The sequence below is a fragment of the Micropterus dolomieu genome, linkage group LG09, assembly GCF_021292245.1.
Source record: "Micropterus dolomieu isolate WLL.071019.BEF.003 ecotype Adirondacks linkage group LG09, ASM2129224v1, whole genome shotgun sequence".
Taxonomy (NCBI): Eukaryota; Metazoa; Chordata; class Actinopteri; order Centrarchiformes; family Centrarchidae; genus Micropterus; species Micropterus dolomieu.
In genome coordinates this window covers 2,435,070-2,456,798 of record NC_060158.1, presented here as the reverse complement: position 1 = coordinate 2,456,798, position 21,729 = coordinate 2,435,070, and the positions used below count along the sequence as shown (strand labels likewise).

The 21,729-nt window shown below is 39.5% G+C and overlaps 2 protein-coding genes across 2 annotated transcripts; both read right to left on the bottom strand.

Annotated features, from left to right (window-relative positions):
• Positions 1-544: 544 nt before the first annotated feature.
• On the bottom strand, positions 545-12,658 carry LOC123976581 (class I histocompatibility antigen, F10 alpha chain-like). The gene is made up of 8 exons (XM_046058876.1): positions 12,543-12,658; positions 8,110-8,376; positions 4,924-5,202; positions 3,498-3,800; positions 2,250-2,357; positions 1,660-1,677; positions 1,452-1,524; positions 545-1,132 (listed from the first exon to the last, which is right to left on the bottom strand). The coding sequence occupies exons 1-7, from the start codon at positions 12,655-12,657 to the stop codon at positions 1,478-1,480; spliced, it is 1,137 nt and encodes a 378-aa protein (XP_045914832.1). The 5' UTR covers position 12,658; the 3' UTR covers positions 545-1,132; positions 1,452-1,477.
• Positions 12,659-14,081: 1,423 nt separating this feature from the next.
• Positions 14,082-18,712, bottom strand: LOC123976576 (zinc finger protein 771-like). The gene is made up of 2 exons (XM_046058869.1): positions 18,337-18,712; positions 14,082-17,244 (listed from the first exon to the last, which is right to left on the bottom strand). The coding sequence occupies exons 1-2, from the start codon at positions 18,635-18,637 to the stop codon at positions 16,325-16,327; spliced, it is 1,221 nt and encodes a 406-aa protein (XP_045914825.1). The 5' UTR covers positions 18,638-18,712; the 3' UTR covers positions 14,082-16,324.
• Positions 18,713-21,729: the final 3,017 nt, after the last annotated feature.

The window sequence follows — 21,729 nt, the reverse complement described above, 5'->3', positions numbered from 1 at the left end:
GTCGCTTATTATCAGTGTTTCCCCATCATGCTGTGACTTCCTGACTGTTTCTTCTTTTTTATATTCTGTGGTGAGTACTATGCTCACAAGATGCATAAATTAGTATTTTTGTATATTCTACAAAAATACTCATTTATGCATTTACTCACCACAGAAGGTAAAAGGTTCTTTTTGTCCAGCACATTAAAAAGCAGTTTCACAAATTTGTCACTACCTGCTACTTGGTATGTTCATTTCCATGTTCTGAAATATCTTTTTGAAAAACAAAATAGAACAATACAGACATGAAACTGTTTTTTGTTGATATTCTTCTAAATAAAACACATTTTTGGATTTGGTTTGTTCTCCCATCCACACTACACAAAGTTAGACACTTAGGATTTTAAAATTCTAAAAGGTTAAATTGGAAAATGCTGGCGTTGTAATAATGAACATGGATCATGAAGTTTATCAAAACATAAAATCCAGCGGCAAAGTTTTCCAGGCACGCTCCTCAGCAGGAGCGAGTGAAAAGGCATCGCCACAGTAATAACATTCATTTATGTAAGAGTTAAATAAAAATGTTTAATATATTTTTTATTTAGTATTAAAACATAAAATACTGTACTTATACATAGCTTAAGTTTGGTAAAAATGTAGTTAATTGTTTAATATAGAAATATATGAGCACAATATTTATATAACTGGAAACATAAAATAAACACAAGCAACTGTAAATGTGTTAGCATATCTGTGAAATCATAACGTCTCTTCAGATTAACAGCAGCTGTTGTGGACAAAAAGACTTTGTGCTAACGGCTCTTTAGTCTAAATAAGTTGTTCTTCTTGTAAACACTTTGATCTATTTGTGTAAAACATTTCTTCCATCACAAAAGCCCCATTTTGTTCCATCATCATTTTCACATTTGACACTTTTACTTGGATGTTTGAACCTCATTAAAAAATATAAGACACTGTTTTCCCTCCAAAAGAAAAATCTAACTTTGACAACACCTAACATGTGTTTTGCAGTCATCTGTCCTGCTCGTATCAAAGTTGTCCCATGTGTTTAAAGTGTGTGTCACTGACATTCAGTGAGAGACGCTGCTTCACTTCTGTCTGTGATAAACCCAGATGTAATGCAGAGCTTCTCCTGTGAATCAAATAGTAAAGAAAAGTGCATTAAATTTAATTTAAAAAGTTAACTGTATAAAAGTGTAACATTCACAGAGAATCTAACTTATTTTTGAATTACATCACTCAGCAGCTCAAGAAACACACAAAAAGGGGTTTTCTTTGCATGTCTCAAGATATCTACCCATTTTTTACCAACTGCTCAGCTTGTGCTCAGTCTACAGGTTCACGTGGTCTTGGTTTTATGAGTTATACCCAATACATGAAAAGAAAACTCCCAAGTGTTTGAATGTCAGTAAATTACTACTCGAGCGACCCATACGTCAATAAAAACTTACCCGAGTACACAGACGTCAGTGTGGAATCAGGTTTCTGGTTTCAGCTTCTCAGAGAGCTGAAGGTTGTCAGGAGCTGGAGTAATAACACGTTTATTTAGTACAGCTACTGTATGCGAGTTACATAAACTATAAAATCAATGCTGCACAGTAAGTGCAGTAAGAGTTTAGCTCAGACTTGATGCACATGAAGGAAAAATAAAATACTTACAATCTGAAGGGAGCTTGGCTGAAATAAAAAGAAAATTAAAATTAAAATGATTCACACTATGTATCACAGCTGTAAACAACAGAATATCCCATCCTCTCAAAAGAATCTGATCTCCTCTTAAGTTCACACAAACTGCTTAGAAAAACAAATTTTGCCATTTTGACAGGTGCAGTTGACCCGAAGGTGCCGGCTGGTTCAGCTGCCAGCTGAAGCATAGTGAAAATAGGGCCCAGGCGTAAACATACAGAAATGACCTTTTAAAGGCCGATATTTTGTTTTATAACTGTGGAAGTAATTTTATATTTACATTCCATTTAGCTGACGCTTTTATCCAAAGCGACTTACAATTGCTATAAATATCAGAGGTCGCACGTCTCTGGAGCAACGAGGGGTTAAGTGTCTTGCTCAGGGACACAACGGTGTGTCACAGTGGACTTAAACCCCGGTCTCTCACACCAAAGGCATGTGTCCACTGCGCCATCACCATTTTCACACAGAATGGGGACTGTGGATTTTGTCATTCGCCTTTTACACAGCAGATCGTTCACGATGGACAGCAGGAATGATCACAGCGAGTTTCACTCTCTCACCTTTTCTCCTTTTGTAAACTGTGACACCAGTGCCCACAGTGAAGACGATAGCCACTGCCAAAACTGCCGATATGATGATGACTAGTGTCAGGTCACTGGACTTCTCAACTGAAAAAATAAACAGTCAACTGAGAACAAACACCTCAGAAAGCAGTGGCCTGTGCTATGAAGGGAGTTCAACCTACTCAGAGTTAACTCGGGGTTATTAAAGTCAGGGTTGACGAACTCTGACCGCCTACACTGGAGGTAAACGGTACTACGACGGTGGATAAGATGTTGGTTAGTTGAGTTCATGTTAACCCGGTGTTAACTTAATTGGAATTTGTGTGAGTTCGCATAAAAGGGGCGTGTTCAGCCGGTTTTGTTCACATATTTTCCCCAGAAGAATGCTCGTTGGGAATTAAGAAGTTTAAAGACACGTTAACGGCTAAAGTTACGCATGCAGTGGAAAGTTATATTAGATTTCACAATCGGATTTAGCAGCGAGAAAATATTTGTGGGTTTAGCCCACAACACTATATTATCATGAACCTTAGAGACTTTGCCGTAGATTGGGACTATTCAGAAGAAAACACCAGAGTGATTTTGATTTTTTGTGACTTAATTTCAGTTTATTTTTTGGACATAAAATAAAAATATGTGAAAACACAATTATAGCCTACAGACTATCTAAGAAACTGTCCCATTAATTAAGGCTCGCTGTTGGAACGTGATGCTTTTGTGTTCAGAATAACTTCAATTCAGCTGCAGCCCCAGTGGAACAAGTCAGGATGAAATCTTTAGAGATGTGGCGTAAATTGCCATGGCAACAGATCTGGGTTAACACCTATCCACCTTTCGTAGTACTGGTTAATCGGGAAGTTACACCCGACGTCACAAAGTTACTCCTGAAGTTACCTGCATAAGCCGGTTACCTCACTTCGTAGGTCATTGGTTCTGTATGTAAGAAATAGTCTGGAACACAACCCCCAAAACACTGCAGGGTTTTTATGGACTGAACAAACGCATATGATTGGTTTCAACAATGGACACAACAGACAGAAAGCTAGCATTTCAGACAATGAAACTTTCTTCTCTGTTGATAGTATATGTGTTGAAAGGTTTAGCAATGAGAAGAATCTGTAATTAGCCACCCATGCTAGCTGGATCCAGTAATGTTTATTGTGAAACACACACTATAAAAAAGTAACATTAATTAAACATCAGACACATCAAAGTTCATGTATGTTTTCAAGCTCTGCTACTTACTCCAGTTAGTTTTGATCAATGCTGGGTCCAGCTTGGTGATGATGTCATTCTCAACACCGGAGAGCTGAAAAACACACTCGTACATCCACCAGTCTTCGGGTGTGACCAGCGAAACGTCCAGCTCCACACTCATCTGGAAGGTCCCGTCGGGGTTGTGGAGAAGCTCACCGTGGTCAACATGCTGATGAAGCTCCTCCCCATGTCTGCTCCAGAAGATCACGGCTCGGTCAGGGTAGAAACCCGTGGCATGGCAGCTCACCGGAGACGAGGGCGTCTTCCGGAGGAGGGACACAGAGGGAAGCTCTGGAAAAAGAGAAAGCAAGACAGACAAGGACAGATAGCTGCTAACTTCAGATGGCCTTAATCTCCACCAGGGCTCAACAGTATCGACTATCAACTGGAAAAGAATGAAGCATTTTGATGTCGTTTATTACCACGCTACAGCCTCTCCCCTGTTCTCGGGCTGAGCTCCTTCACATACACATGTGTAACAAAAACCTTCACGAGTAAAAAGCCAATACTTTTATCACTACACTGAAGAAGCCTCTTGGATGAGAGGAGGATCTTCAAGTATCTTCAACCAGTTGAGACCAAACCTGGATGACTAAGACTCTTCACAGACATTTATCAAACATTTACAACATGTAGAACAGTATTTTTAAACCTGGATCTTATTTTGCTATGTTTCTGTGTCCATGTGATTAAGTGGGACGACATTTTTTGAAACTGGTCCAGCAGTCAGCAGCAGTGTAACAGGGCTGCAACATAATGCTTGCGTCCCGTCAAAGTACGTCCACTAAAGTGCTTGTTTTTGCCACTGACAGGTTATTGCAAGTGTCTGACAACATTATAGAAAGGATCCCTACACAGACAGACCCTTGTTTAAAGAGTAAGATCATTTTTGTTTAACCAGAAACAGCTTCATGTAACTCATTAACATAAACAGTATTTTTCAATAGATGTTGAACAGTACGTGATTGACGGTTCTTTCTTTTAATCAAACATCAAGATGAACTTCTCCTAAACCTGACTGGAAACGTATGCTTTAAAAAACGTTTTATTATAGCTTATTTTATTTCTTATTCTTATCATTATTATAATTCTGTCCTTCATGTATTTTATCATTCAATGTGATTTTCATCTGTCTCTGTGTGAAGACATTTGTACTTTGATAAGTGCTCTATGGATAAAGTTTATTGATATTATATTGTTATTTTCTTTGATGTCGCCGTGTTCCCACATTTCAGCATTTAACTTTGTGAGTGCAGGCTTACAGACAAAACACTACTTTATAACATTACAACAACATTGATTTCAATGTGTCAGATAAATATTTAATCAACATTTCACATCTTAATTAACCTGCTGATATCATTTTCAGGTTGTGCTATACTGTATATATACAGTACACCCTACTTTTACCTACCTGTTCTCAGCAGAGTGCTCTTCCCGTAGTTCAAACTGTTCTGCAGCCTCACCGGACACTCCTGGGTCAAACGGTGCTCCATGAATTCTAACCAGCTTTTGTCATTATTCCACTTATGTTGGGTTCTAATAAGCTGTGGTTTTGTAGCGATCCATCTCTGTGCCTTCATATCCAATATTAAAATGTCTTCTCCTTGATAACTATTTAGACCGAAACCGTTAACTTGTCCAGTTTCATCGTCCCATTCACAGCCATTCAACACCTGGATTACATGGATGCCTGAGAGAGAGATGGAAACACAGGTTTTATCACTAAATCAAGTTAATGAGTGAATTTAATATGATATCTAAGCTTAAAAAGAATTAAAAGTAATGCAAAATTAACCATTATACAATATTTTAATATGTATCAAAATTTACTGTTTAAAACAGATTTTAACGTACTTTTTAGACGATTTAACTTGTGTCCTGGGTTTTTGTCAACACCGTCACACATTTTTTTTTAAATAAAAAAAATCAGGAATAATTGCTGGGATTGGCTCCAGCCCCCCCCCCCCGTACGCAGGATAAGTGGTTGACGATGGATGGATGGAACTGAAGGCTGCCAAAACTCTGAGGACCCCTTTATCACTTCCTTGTTCTTTCTAATACTATGAGACCACTCATAGTTTTTTAGTAAGTTTTTTAGATTCTATATATTTTATACCTACTTGTTGATACCTTGCATGTCACAACCGTAGTGTGTCAACACCATAATTAATGTAATGTAAGATTTGTATCATATTTTCTGTTATAAATTCCTAATTTAAGTAGATTATAGAGGTCAGAAGCAACTAATCATAAACAAGATGGCTCCTGTGATGATGTGTTTTAAGGGTAAATATGGGATTTTGTCAACACCATCAGGATTGGTGTCTAAGACTACTTTAGTGATTTTACCTTCTAAACATTTGATATTACTGTTATTCAGTTTCATGTGTTGAATTTCAAGCAACTGCCAGAAAATAGCTTTATGTTTTGAATTGAATCTCATTTTCATAGCCTCTCAAGTACTCAATATGTAATAAGGTGTTGCTTATACTTATCCATCAGAAAAGTATACTGACTGCATGATGAAATGCATTTCAGGCCATAATGGCAAGTGAGAAGCTATTAGTGGAGGAACGAAAGAGAAGGAACAGGAAGTATCAAAAAAGAAGGTGAAAAAAATTGATAGCCAGGAGTTCCTGAGAAAGGAGGGGGAAAGATTGAGAAATAGGGTGGAGGAGGGCAAAATAAAAAGAATCAGTAATTTGTAAGAAACAGAAAAGAGATATAAGAGATGGTTTTGGAAACAAGCACAGAAAGAGCCAAGCGGCCTCATGAACAGAGCACAGCATCTAAAGACCCCATTTCCACATTATAAACAGGGATTATTTTACAAACAGAATAAAGATTTTCAATAGTTTTACTGAGCAATGTAACTGTATTTTTGTACATACAGTATAAGCAAAGTTTGAATTTCATGCGTGCAACACAGGCAAATAAATGTTGGGGCTTGTTTACCTTTGTGTTACCTCAACTTTCCTCAGATAACAACTAATCGTTTGGGAAGTGAAGATACTAATTGTGCCAGTTTTATAATTGGAATTTTTGTTATTTCCTGCTTGATAGCTGCTCAACAGTCTGTGGTCGCCACTTCTCCTCTTAATGATGCGCCATACATTTTCAATAGGAGACAGATCTGGACTGGCAGCAGGCCTTTAAAGAACACGCAATCTGTGGGTACGAAGCCACGTTGTTGTAGCTCGTGCAGAATGAGGCCTGGCATTGTCCTGCTGAAATAAGCACAGATGTCTCGGGAAGAAATGTCAACTTGTTGGCAACATATGTCTATCTAAAATCCCAATTTATGCCTCTGTGTCAGTAATACCTTCACACACGTACAGCTCACTTATGCCATAGGCACTGACGCACCCCCATATATATGGAGGACTGATCCTGACAAATTCAGAAATAAATATAGAAATAAATACTCAATAAATAAATAAATAAGAATCCGATTAAATGCACAAAATATAAAGTAGATAAATAAATGTAGGCAATAATTCAATTATACGAGGAGACATAAATGTATATATCTCTTTTAATTAGCTTCTTTATTTAGTCACCTTTGTAATAATTACTGTATGTATTTATTGTCTGTTATAATCTTCAAATTTATTTATTAATTAAAATGTATTTATTATTATTATTATATGTGTGTGTTTTAATATTTTTGTTCTTCCTTTTCATTTCTACGCTATTTATTTCCACAATGGTTATATATTTCTGCCTCATTATGCAAATGAGGACGGGCTGTGTCTCCATACATACCACCCAGTACCTTTCGCTGAAATTTTGCCACAAAGGCGGGGCGCTCCAATGCATCCTTACTTGCAAAGCCTTTGGTGGATGCAACTTTTTATATCCAGTTATTGTGGAGTCTTCCAAACAGGTGTTACTTGAATATTCTGTGCACTTTTCAACTATGTCCCAACTTCTGTCGAGTGTGTTGCAGGCATGAAATTCTAACTTTGTTTATATTTACACAATACGATTCCGCTGGTCTGTAAAACTATTGAAAAATCTTTTCTTTGTTCTTTTGTCAGTTAAATAAAGGTTCACTTTATTCACAGGCTCTTTGGAAAATACGCCAACTTTTCTGGAGATGGGGTTTGTAGTTTGTGTATAAGCAGCATATATTTGAGGTTGTGGACTTTACAATGGGGTTATGCTCATGGACTATTGCCTGTAAAGTCCTTGTACTCCCTTGAGATGTTAATCCAAAAAAAGATCGGTTACATAATGTATTTTCTTCCTATCTTATAATGTTACAATATTTGTGAGAGTTCAATGATAATTTTGAATTAAATATTTAAATGTTATCCAGTTTGATGTTAAATTTGTTATAAACTTGAATCGTGTGTCTCTTCATTATACTCACACAAGATTATGTCACGACGTTACTATGGTGACCAGGTCCATTGAGTGGGAACTATCTGCAATGAAAGCGAGTCGAGTATAGGAGCGAGTCGAGTATAGGAGCGAGTCCAGTTGAAAAGGGGCTTAATAGCCTTATGAGATATTTCAGTCTGTACCAAAGTGGTGGTCCCACATTGCCATCCATAAAGCCATGAAGAAGAAGTGAAACATTCAGTACACGCACCTTCAGTCTGGTTAAAGCGCGTCTTTAAAATCTCGATGTTGACTCTTCCTATCTGCTCTTGACCTTCCCAGTACGAAGTTTGCCTCTTCCAGTACTCTGGATCATCTGCTGTGACTCGGTCCATCCAGGCCTGTATAGGTACCGTTGTCTTGGTGATGCTGTCATAGTAATCTGTCTGAACTCCATCAACAAACACAACGGCCACAAAGTCGGGGAAGTTTGCGACCTCAGACGATGCGGTGTAGACATGCTTCAGGGAGTGTATCACTGCAGAGAAAAGGTGTAACACGGTCATTTTAGCACAGTATCTATTTACAAGGAGTATTTTTCTTATTTTGTATTAATTATTTTATGTTTAAAACTACTGACTTTGATAATTATTTGATATAAACTGATACTCTGAGTGGGATAACTTTCCAAATTTATTACTAAAATATAATTAACAGAGCAAATTCTCTAGCATTTCTTCAATCTCTATGACCTAAAGCCTATTGTGAGCTGTCCAGCATATGTATATACAGTATATATATATATATACACACGTGAGCCACCATGTGCCAAACTTTGGTCAAGCCAGCCAATGTCTGAATTTCATTCATTATTTAGGTTATAATAATAATAAATTAATTATTATTATTATTATATTAGCTATATTACTATATATATATATATATATATATATAGGCAATAATTGTGTCTAAATCTGTGTTCATAAAACAACAAAGAACATGAAGGAAAACGTGTACCAGGCCATCATTACCATAATGAAACTACTTTAGGTGCAACGAAATTGTGAGGCTGCTGGCTTTTTGCTGGCTTGACCACGGTTTCGCATTCTGCGGCTCCTGTTACCGTGGTAATATTGTCAGGGCATTATTAATAAATACACAATATGTGACAACACCAATGGAAAGTGTAAAGCTTCTTGCACACTGCCCAGACAAATGCCGACCAACTCCAACACCAACTGTTGGATCAGTGTGCGCCGTCAGTCGGTGTTAGTCGGATGGAGTTTTTAGAGTCCTAGAAAGTCTGACCAATGTGTGCCGTTTTCCAACCAATCGTAACATTCTGAGAGTTCCTTTGACAACTGCCCAGTGCCTCCTGAAGTGTTCGACCCCTGAACACACCTCGTCTGCCATTGCATCCAATGTCTACATATATAAATTAGGGCTGTCAAAAATAGCGCGTTAACGACGTTAATTCGTTGTTTGTCGTTAATTACGTCAATTTATTTAACGCATTTCACGCATGCGCAGTGTGACAAATTATTCAGGTCAGGAAAGTGGTTGGGACGGGAGCTAGAGGCGAGATGGAGCAAGGTGAGCAAAGTGGGCCTATTGACGGATTCAAATATAAAAAGAATGATGATGGTACAGTTAACAAGTACAAGGTTATTTGCAAGATTTGTAACAAGGAGCTGTTCAAGCTTGAGGTACCATGTCAACGCCAAACATGCGTTTGCTGGGTCGTCAGGTTCAGCAAGTGGTTCGCGCCAGACCACGCTGAATTTTCGCGGGCCATTAACAAAATCAACCTCAGATAATTTGACCAACAAAATAGCAAAATGGATTGCAAAGGATTGTAGACCCGTTAGTATTGTAGAAGACTCAGGTTTCATTGATGTTTTGCAAGTGGCGTCTCAAGACTCATCCTACAGGCCACCGTCAAGAGCCACAGTTCTGACGAAAATCCACGAGCTCTATCAAAACGAAAAAGAAAAAAGGAAAGAGGTCTTGGCTCAAGTAAATCATATCGCCCTGACAGGAGACCACTGGACATCAGTGAATAACAACAATTATTAACAATTATTTGGCTGTGTTAATAAACAGACATAATATGAAAATTATGTAACTGTATCTTTTTATTTATCTTTTGGTATGCATTGCAGAAAAAAAAAATGGTTTGGATTCAGGTGTAATTGCAAATAGTGATTAATCCTGATTAATCCACTGAAAATTCTGATTAATTTGATTAAAAATTTTAATCATTTGACAGCCCTAATATAAATGTATAGTTGCTGCCAACCAGGGCCATAAGTACTATGAAATTACAGTGTTTGTTAATAAACAGAGCCACTATTTGGTGGAGGTCTATTTGCTACATGTTTCCCATCCAAAGCACCCAGACAGTGGAGGGACTGCCACTTCATCTGGAACCCACCAGCAATCTCCAGCCATTCAGATGTTTGTGCGCTGTGAGATAACTGTTGTTGTGATTTGGAGCTATATAAATAAAATGAAAATTTAATTGAATGTTGTGTTTGGGCACTAAATGAAAAAAGTAAATCAACATTAGTGATGTTGATGTAAGAAAATGGACCTAAGAATGAAGAGAAAATGTGACTGACACAGACAAAGAGGAACCGACCCCAAGTGGTATCACAACCCCGCTCATTAGGCGCAAGACGAAGTCCCCGGGCAGCTCAAGAAAGAGATACGCAAGCTCTGGAGACAGATAATGCTACTCTGCGGCATACTGTCAGTACATGGAGCATGAATTTAGAGCCATTCAAGAGTCAGACCCGTGTTATATTCGATATGTAAAAGCTCAGATAGGTCAGTTTATCTATAATGTCACTCAAAACCATCTGTCGCAGTATGACAACCCTTTTTGATTTATTTGATGCATTCCTGTTGCAATAGTATCTGCTGACTATATCAATGTACATATAACATATTACAATCTGATTAATAAATTATTTTATTTATTGAAACACAGAGATTTATATATACATACATATCATTGATATTTGTTATTTTGATTACACATTTTACTGACATGTGCCTGCATATGGAGGACCCATCCTGACACAGGCAGAAATAAATACAGAGATAAATAAATAAGCATCCAATTAAATACACAAAAAAATAAAGTAAATAAATAAATGTAGGTAGTAATTAAATTATACAAGGAGACATAAATGTATATATTTTAATTACTGTCTTTACTTATTCAACTTTGTAATAATTCCCTTATTTATTTACTCTCCGTTATAATGTTCAACTTTATTTATTAGTTACTTATTTTTTAAATGTATTTATTTATGTGTGTGTTTTAATATTTTTGTCTGTTTTATTCTTCCTTTATATTTTACCTTATTTATTTATTGTCCGTTATAATCTTCAACTTTATTTATTACAAATTTTTTAAAATGTATTTATTTATGTGTGTGTTTTAATATTTTTGTCTGTTTTATTCTTCCTTTGTATTTATTTACCTTATTTATTTTCACCCATGGTATTTATTTCTGCCTGTCTTTTTTAAATTTCTGTATGCATTTCTGCCTCATTATGCAAATGAGGAGGGGCTGTGTCTCAAGGGGTCATCTTCTCTGCTATTGGTGGACCAGTCAGACAGGAGAGCTCCTACTCTGCCTGCAGACATCAAGCAGCTGCTCTTCACACAGTCAGATCTAGGAAAGTATAATCCTTGCTTCAGAAAGACGCACATGATGACCCAGGTACCCCTGGCCTGTAAGCAGTAGGCTAAATGATATATGCTGATGATGATAAATTATTAATGCATAACGTTACCTTGAAACATTTTTCACAGAGAACTTCATGGATGGCCACACAGGTTTCAGGAAATGTATAACAACCAATTACAAATTGGTAAGAAATGTTCTGGAAGGTTTCACGTGTAAAGAACAAACAAAAAAAGACCATGTTATGCAATAGGTTTTACTATATCTGAAGGGTATTGTATGAATAAAGTAGGCTGTATAGACGTAGGACAGCCTATGTACATTTTAGAATATTAAAGTCACCATGAGGCGTTCAGGAGAAATGCAGTATTTTCTGGCAGTGAGTGGAGTAACCATGCTCAGTAAATGCTTGAAAGCTGGAGGCGCAAAACGGGCAAAGTTCGCAAAATCTCTGCACATGTAAATATTTCATTTTCATTTCATATCATGCACAAACCTGCCACACTGCATATATTTGTTGTTAATTGTAAATCTTTGTTGTTGCAGGATCTGCCTCCTGTGCGTCAGTCTTCTCCACAGTCTCCTCCTGACTCGGTTTGATTACAGCTTAAGTCATTGTTTAAGAATGAGTAAACATTTTTTTAAAACACCATTCATTATCTGTGATAATTCTGTGTGTAAAAATGCTTTTATTTTGAAAACGAAACTATGTCAAGAGCTAAAGATGATGAAATGTTTAGTCTTTCATTCAAAAAGTCTTTATAAGTTTAAATTAGTTTTTTTAAATGCATATATTTTTATGCTGAACTCTAATCAGAATCAGAAAAACCTTAAATCGTCAAGTGGAGGAATTTGACTTCAGTTTTACATTTCTCTCAGTGTACAGTATGAACGAGTATATCCCATGCACACAACCATCAGCAGCAAGTCGTTTATGCTGTATTTTAACAGAACAGTAAAACCATGCTGAAGTAGCCTCAGGTGTTCCGCTAAATGTGAAACTTACCTGGAGATGCAACATGGCATGAAAGCAGCAGCAAAATCACCCGCATCCTCCCGAAAAAGAGAGCCGAACCCGGAGGAATGGAAGGAGTCTGTCGCTCAACCAGCGACGGTTTCATATCTTCGTCTTCCTCATCCGAAGACTCACAGCAAACTGTCACCACCGGAGCTCCGGGGAAAACTGCGGACCAATCGGAACTCAGGAAATGCTCATACGTCATTGGTTACTGGACTGATTTTAAGGACAGAGTTTGATTCTGAAAGTGAAACATCCGCAGGCTGATTGGTCAGCTGCGCGGAGGAGAAAGAGAAAGCTGCAACTCTCAATACTTTAAAATCAAGGCTTTTCTGTTTGCTGCTGCCTTTTATTAAATCAAACTGAAGACTTTTGATTAATATCTTCCAGGCTCTTCTGTATTGATCTTTTCATTTTCTATTTAACTATTTTTTAAATTGTGTTTAAATGTATTTTTATATTGGCCCGTGTTGCTTATATGTTTTATGTAAAGCACTTTTAATTGCTTTGTTGTTGTCTCTTGCCTTGTTACACAACCTTTTCTGTCACGAGACAAGACAACTTTGATTTGTCCACATCGTGACAGTAATTTCATGTGTTCAGCATCACCTGGTTTGACTGTGGGTGCTGTGAGCTGTTCAGATCTGGTAAGTAGGTCGATATTTAAATCTTATCAGTACTCTATTTTTGATTTACTGATTTTTGAGAGTCATTTTCAGCCACATGGTTTGGTTCACAGATTCTTGTATTCCCTTTATGACTAGATACCTACAAATCTATTGACTACTGACCTAATTAGAAAATGTCAGCATGCTAACAGGCTAAACTAAGATGGACATTATAAACATTATGTTGTAATTTAATTTAATAATTAAATTACAATTGAATTAATTTAATAATTAAATTACTTTATTTTATTGTAGTTTTGCCTTAAATCATAAGCAAGATTATTTTATTGATGTGAATGTAGAATATTAATGTTATTATTTTAGTTAATTTGAGTATTTCTTTTAGGGGGGGGCTTTTGTTCTGAAGGTATTGGGCATCTTTTTTGCATGTGAATCTACATATAGGGGTAATCACATGTAGGACAGGCAGGTTCATGGTTTTTTACCAGGGCAAGAGAGGCTGCAGACGCCATTTGTTTGTATGCTTGCCTGGACACTGGACTTATTTTTTTCCCTGCGTAAGATTCGCTCTTTAGGTGCCTCAGTGGCCGTTTGATTTTGATTTTGTTTCACTTTAGTCTGATGTGATTCAAACCTTTGAATAATGTGGATTCAGAAAGTGAGAGCATTTATCAGAAGCCTCCAGCCAACAGAAACGCTTTCATTTTATAATACCGGTAAGTCAAATCAAATCGTATCATATTCCTCATCATGCTGAAAACAAGCATCAGCGTCAGACTCGTTCTGGACTTTCGATGTGACTTGATCTGGAGCCAAACTCACTGCAACACGGGACAGAAAGGCATTCTGGGAAATGCTCTCCCCCATCACGTTGCCCACAATCAAATGAGAAGACAGCTTTACATTTGTTGGATTGTTTATTTATCATCATTATTATTATAAGTGCCATAAAAGTTCAATCAAAAGCAGAGTCCCAAATAGAAGCCGGGTCTGTTTTTTATAGAAGTTCATTGGTTGTATAAAGCCTCTTAAAGCCCAATGGCTCTTGAGTTAAGCTGCTTAGATCATGCATAAAAATATAAATGTTTATAACTTTGTCAGTATGTACATGACGGTACATCGGTTAGATTCTCTACAGTTCAATGGTTCACATCATTTTACTGAAACGAGCACCAAAGTACAATTCATTCAGATTTCCCGGCTTGGTAAACAAGAGCAAGGAAATCTGCAGATTTAACTGTGAGGCAGTCTGAATGCTGTTTTCTGCTGAGGTGAAATGTAGAGATGCACCGATCGATCGCAAGGCCATTTTACAGCTTAAGCATATCCGATCCTGTGCCGGGCCACACAGTGTTTCCCGTCATACGACTATCGTCAAAGCAACACACGCTAAAACGTGTGGTCAGCAGCGTGGACGTTCTTCACCGACAGCCACCAGACAGTCTCAGGTTTTACTATAGAGGACGAGGACACGGCGAATCTTTGAAAGCAACAGTGACCACACATCGTTTGATAGGTGACGTCTTTAATGAGATGGACAATTGAGTAGAATTAAAATAGTGAGTTAAGAAATGTATTCTTCAAACTAAAATACACACCGTCGCTCTGTGGGAAACTGAGCCGTGTGTTACTGCACTTTATTTTCAGTTGGACTGTATTTGTACAGAAAGCTGTGTGCAGCGGTTTAACCTTTATATTCTGAGAGAGAGGAGAAAATGTTATTTAATAATCAGTGTTTTATTATGAACATGCAGCTGAATGGAGCCCAGAGGTTTATCTGCCGTCAGTTATAGTTCATAGAAATACAGATTAAAATCAGAATCAGCAGGTCAGACCTTTAAAAACATTTGCGACCGGTGCATCTCTAGTTAAATGTTCTTAATGCAGACAGACACTTATCGGTGCTATTTTACAGATCGCAGATCATTCATTTGTTTGTATGGAAATGAAACAGGCAGTAACTGTAATTGTGGAGGCAGCTGGTGAAATTACTGGTGAGCAGCAGCTTCTCTCAGACCCAAACCCTCCTCCCCTCGGGTCAGAGATACGGGTTCCCAAGTGTTCTCTGATCCCAAGCGCTCCAAGCTTTACTCTCTTTACGCCTCCGTTTTATTCGCTTGAGGTGGTTTTCGTAGAAAAAGTAAATGCGCTAAACGGGGATGGAAACACTTTTTCCGAATAAGTTATGACGAAGCGAACTCACGTCTGATCAGCCGTTTCTGCTGTCGGCGTCTCGCCCGGTTGTGCAGAATTTCCTGCAGCTCGCGGCCGGTGACGCTCACATGTGCTGAGAAAAGAGGTGGATGCAGATCTGGGCAGGAAGCCTTCATCAGCTGTTCTGCTGAATGATGCGTTCACCTCTTAAAGGTCCTTCTCAGATCCTTTGCTCTGCACGCTGATCAAACGGGATTATCGCCGCGTATTTCTGCTGAATCTCAGTGAACGCTGCTTCTGTCAGAAAGATCTAAACGTTAATAGAATAGGCTAAATACTTTGAATCATTTCTCACCATTGATGGACCCCATAAAGGACATTATAGCGTTAAAAAGCATCATCTGGAGCTGCATGCAGAACGCCGGATATTCCCATGACATGCGGAGACATGGCTGGTAGCTTGAAACACTGAGGATCCCTCTCTGTTTCTCAGATCAGGGTCCCTCAGGTCTGGTTTCTGGTTTGGAACCCGGACGTCTTGTTTATTACAGACGTGTGTTACATCAACTACAGACGTAACGACGCTCGCCGTAGCCTGGTTTATTCGCTCCAAACCAGCTGATGGAAACTCACGTTTCTTTTTTGTGACATTTCAAAAGTAAAACTTTGTGTGACAATTAGATGGAAACATGGATAGAGGTCGGTGCTGCCGGGCTGCAGAAAGACTTTCCTCTTGCAGGACGATGAGGTGAATCTGCAGCAGACGGATCAGAGAGGGAAGGCGACTCCAGACCGCCGATCCTGCTCGCTCGCTGCTGCGCACAGAAAGACCACATCCTGCTGCTACATTCTCTTCTCAATGAGAAGACGCTGAAGAAATCTGGGCTTGGACAGACAGACAGATCAGGAGTTTTTCTCTTTCAAGATAAAATAACCCGAACGTTTGTTAAACTAGGAATCCGATCCGGCTCTAGACCAGCTCTCAGCTCACTGAGGGAGTTCCTGTTGAAATGTTTTCGCGCCGCCGCTGGCCACGCCTCTCCTCTGACAGGGGTGTTTGTAGAAGCAGGACAGCTGGCTGAAGCGCCTGTCGCAGACGGAGCACCAGTACGGCCGCTCGCCGGTGTGCGTCCGCAGGTGCACCGTCAGGTTGCCCTTCTCCACGAAGCCGCGGCCGCAGTACGTGCAGGTGAACGGCTTCTCGCCCGTGTGGCTGCGGACGTGCCGCACCAGCGTCGCCCTCCTGCCGAAGCTCTTGCCGCAGAGCGTGCAGCCGTACGGCCGCTCGCCCGAGTGGATCCTCATGTGCGTCCTGAGGTTCCCCCGCAGGGTGAAGCTCTGGCCGCAGACGCCGCAGCGGAACGAGGTTTCTCTGTGAACTCGGAGGTGGAGCTTCAGGTTCTCCGTGTGCTCCAGGTGTTTCCCGCACAGGCCGCAGTCTCTCAAATGTGCCGACGCGTGAGCGAGCAGATAACTAATCCTCTGGAAGGACTCGCCGCAGACTTTACAACCGAACACCGGCGGAGGCTGGCGTGAGAGCTCAGGCTCCTGCGACGGATCGCCGGAGCTCCTCGCCTTCGAGCTCGCAGATGAACTTTGTCCTTCAGCTTCTTCCGTCTCCACCGGCTTCCAAAGTCCTGCAGCCTCTCCCCAGTACTCTCCACTGTCTTCGGTCTCAGAGGACTCGGCGAGGAGTCGGCCGTCGCCGGCTTCTTCCGAGCCGCCGGCTGGATCAAAATAACCGCTTGGTCCCGACGCTCCGCAGTCCTCACCGCCAACTTCTGATTTGATCTGAGCAGCTGAGGTGCCGGCGTCCGTCTCCTCCATGCGGTCAGTCAGGTGCAGCTGGACGCTCAGGACCTGGTCATCAGGACACTTCTTTATCCAGGAGGACGCCGGCGGAGGATCTGAAGGGAGGAGGAAGACAAAATTATGTTTTTTAAAAAGTACAACTGTGGGTATGTCCTCTATGTTGTTCCTTTCACTGAAAAACTGAATCTCGACGACGATATGAAGTTAGCTTCGGATCAAAAACCACTGCGCCACCATATAAAATAGCGCTTTTTCGCAAATAGAATAAATGTTTCACAAATCTGAAACTGCGTTTTAAAGAAACTTCAGCCTCTCTGGGACAATCCAGTCCAGGTTTGACAGCTGAAGGTGTAGCGGGTTTCCCTTTAACTTTCCCCTCAACAGCCGCTGTTCTGTCGATTTATGCTACCTATCCAGATGTGCTATTTAGCGGTTATGACACAAATAAATCTGTGCAACCTTGCTGTTGGGAATGCCGTCGAGACAGCGGCTGATCAGTCAATATCTGTCAGTAATATCTCTAAAAATAAATAAAATCATTATTAGTCATTAATCAGAATACGCTGCCCCTGATATCTTAAATAAAGATGGCATAATATAGTATTTCAACATGCTCCCCGTCTCCGTCCAGTGGTGCAATATAACATGATTCTGTAGTGGGAGCACTACCCCTGAAATGCTGTTACAATATAATCAAAAAACAGCAGATGTCATAAAATACTGTGAGAGGATTCACATCAGGTAGCATTTTTCGATAGGGCTGCATAAATGGTCAGAACACCGGATTGAAAGCTTCAGCGTAGTTAACAACATTGTGATCAGATCAGGGAGCCATCAGGGCTCAGATTAGGGGTGTGAGGACAGATTTTAACCCCAGTTTTTAAGAAATATTCAGTGCTGAAATATATGAGTGGGAGAAACCTGCATTTCCAGCATTCTGGAGAAATTCTCTGCACCAATTTATGGTGCAAATTTATTTACATATAAAGGGGAAATAAAATTCAGCACAATTCAAAATATAAAAATATAATGCAGCCACCAGCAGCTTGACTTTATTTGCACATTGATTTCTTCTATATTTACACTGCATGTTTTCTTTTTGTGCTCTTTTCAACATATTCTCGTTGCAAACTATTTTCCAGAACATTTTGAAGCTTTATTAAAAATGATGTAAAGAGGACTCAAACCTGCCGTCTGGCTGCACCTGCCCTCCTCCTCTTCCTCCTCTTCCTCCTCCTCCTCCTCGGACCTCAGGCCGTCCAGCTGTCGCCTCTGCCGGTCTATCTGCTCCCGGTACTGGGCCACGGTTTCCGCGAACACCCCCAGGATGTCGTCCACCGCCGCCGCCAGCCGCTCGGTCACCAGCTGCCTCAGAGTGTCCATCTGAGGCAGCGGGCTGCTCTGAGGGGACACCCCGCAGAGAGCCTCCTCCGCCCCGGGAGGCAGCGGAGAGGAGGGCGCGGGGAACAGCTGCCGGTCCGCGGACATGTTGAAACAGCCGTAACTGTGAAAACACCGAGAGTGAAGCGAGAAGACTGCAGGACAGAGACCGGGCAGGAGAAAGTAAACACAGTGGCTGCGACACAAAAAGACGTCGGAGGGGAAACAACATGTGGTCATCAAAGGTTCCGGGAGCGCACAGTTGTGTTTGTGTAGGAGCATATTACTCTGGTACAAGTGTTGAAATATAATTAGACTTTATTGTCATTCAACTGCACATTCACAGCGTACACTGAACGAGATTACGTTGCAAGGCTCCAATAAAAACAGACCAGTAATAAGAGAAACAGGATAAATATAAAAATATAGCTACAAGAAACAGAAACCGAATAAAATAAATGAAATAAAATATTGTGACGTTTGTCAGGAATGTAGCAGCAACAGAAACATATGTAAGACAATATGAATTGTGCAAATATCTGTAGCAGCAGGATGTAATGTAACAGTGAGACGGACAGTGTAGTAGTACTGATAGTAATAGTTATGCAATAGAGTTCAGTGTCCATGTAAAGTGACTAGTGTCTTATGTATGGGGGGGGGGGGTTATTGGGAGTTTAGCAGTTTTATAATGTTAGGGATGAAGCTGTTGTGGAATCTGGATGTTCTGCATTTGAAGCTGCTGAGGGCAGCAGGGAGAGCAGTCCCTGATGGGGGTGGGAGGGGTCTTTTATGATAGTCTGAGTCCTGGTCAGGCAGCGTCTGCAAGCAGTGTCATGGATCGAAGGAAGTGCTGTCCCGATGATTCTTTCCGCTGTCCTCAACACAGAGTGTTGTTGATACTGCAGCATTAATGTCACAACTGGTCAAAGTGGAGCAAAGATTAACAAGTTTAAATGTTTAAATTTGTATGTAAAAACTGATTTAAACTGGAAAAAGAAAAAGGCCTAGTCAAGGCTATTTTTCCTAAGGAAATTTAGATCATTTGATGTGAGCACAAATCTGGTTTATACCTTTTATCAAGGCACCATAGCCAGTGTTCATTTTTTTATTCTGGGGAGGCAGCATTACTACTGCAACAGGCATCACTACTACTACTATTAGTAAAAACAGGATTAATAAGGTGATTAAAAAGGCTGGCTCTGTGATTGGTGTGGTGACGTTCTTTTTTCCCCTCAGAGAAAGTAATAATCGATCGATTAGACAGATTAAAAATGATAAAATGATATTTAGTTACAGAATAAGAAAATATTTACAAAGGGATCAAATAACAAAATGCTAGCAAAAAACACTTCTGTTCCAGATTAACACTTAAAATATTAAATGTTCTTCAAAAGATATTGTCTTGTGAGGCATATCCATTAAAGAATTTAGTCTTATTTAAAGTGCATTTTTCACCTGTCAGTGGATGATTCGAGAGCTCCCCCCCATCTCTCGCTCCAAGAGGGAACTGACTCCCCTCCTTACATTTGATTGAACCCCTGAATATGCCACTTCTTAGAAATGGCGGACAAATTGCGCAGTAACTAAATCCTTATTAGGTAAAAACACAGCTTCACCCGTTGTCCCTTATCAAAAAATGTATTTGGCAGCTCTTTAATGCTCCTTCCTGTTATTCCCTGCCTAGAATATTCTCAGTGAACCAGGGTCCACTTACTGACCAGGCACATTTCCCGGATTGTTTTGCCTCATTCCCTGATCCTTTCCCTGTTAAACAGCTGGTTCTTGCAGCTTCTAATGACTTTTTTTAATAATAAGTTTTCTTTTGTTTTCAAGCGACCTAGTTTATTCAAAGGTCTCTATCCTGGAATGACCTGCTGTCACATACTAAACCGATTTTTAAACCGTATGTGAACATTAATGCTACAGATTCTATAAAGTTCAGCTGGCAATAACTCACATTGGCCTTCCCCCTCAGTCACTCGAGGTCACTTTAGAAACCTGATCTTCTGGACCTCCCACTAGTTAGTTTAGACACTTTTCTACTCTTTCTAAGCTCTTCAGCTGGTCAGATTTTTAAAAAGCTGTCAGCTCTGATCAGAGTTCTAAAGGATATAAATGGGTGCATTGATTGTTTGTTTGTCTTGTCTTGTCTGTACATACTGGTTGACCTTTCTGTTTATACTGTATGTTGTGTGACGTGAGCTGGTGGAAATTGAGTTTCTCCATTAGGGATTAGTAAAGTTTTTCTATTCTATTCTAATTTTAAGTAACTGTGGCTTTCAGATCAATGTAGCTGAGTAAAAAGTTCCATATTTACCTATAAATGCTGACCAGATCAAGCTGAGGGGTCGTCAGATGATTCACGGGAGATTAAATCATGTTGGGATACATAAAACTTTGATTTTTAGTAAAGTATTGGATAAATTTACCTCCTCAGGGCTCAAACAGTTACTGAAAGTAAACCATGTGTGAAGTTATGAGGTGAAATGTCTCTTTTGTTGAACTGCTAACAACTCACAGACGTCTGAAACAAGGGGCCCAGGAACCAGGGCACAAACAAAAAACAAGCCACTTTATTGTATTTTTTCAGCTAAGTGAATGTTTTTATTAAACTTCAAAGAAACTGGGAACTATAACTTTGGATAAATGTGAAAAGCAGAATATATTTCCTTCTCAGAGAGAAATACTAAAGTACTTCAAAACAGATCTTAAGTAAAAAATTAAAGAGAATAATGTTTTGACTAAATTTAAAACAACAAAATAACACAAATAAAACATTTACAGGGAATTAAATTATATCGTTACAGAAGCAAACATTAGGTATGCAAAAATAATGCAGGGAGATGGTCTAGAGATCTAGAAATTCTAGTATTACTGATAATAACTGTTGTTAGGAATGTCCTCTGACTGAAGTCTCCAGCTCAACCACTGAGGGGCAGTAAAGTAAAGTTAATGTCAGTAACCTGAAAGGTTCCCGCTGTTAGAACGGTTGGGCTTCTGAAGTTCACCTGTTAAATGCAGAGCTTCAGAGTCTACAGAAAAATGTTTTCACCTGACAAACCACACTTTTTTATGTGACAGTGGTGAAGCAAAGTCCTGGCAAAGACAACAATTGTGATACAGATAAATAAATATATAAAATATAAAGATGTTTTTCATCTGATGTCTGCAGATATTGAGACAAATGTTGGACAAACAGG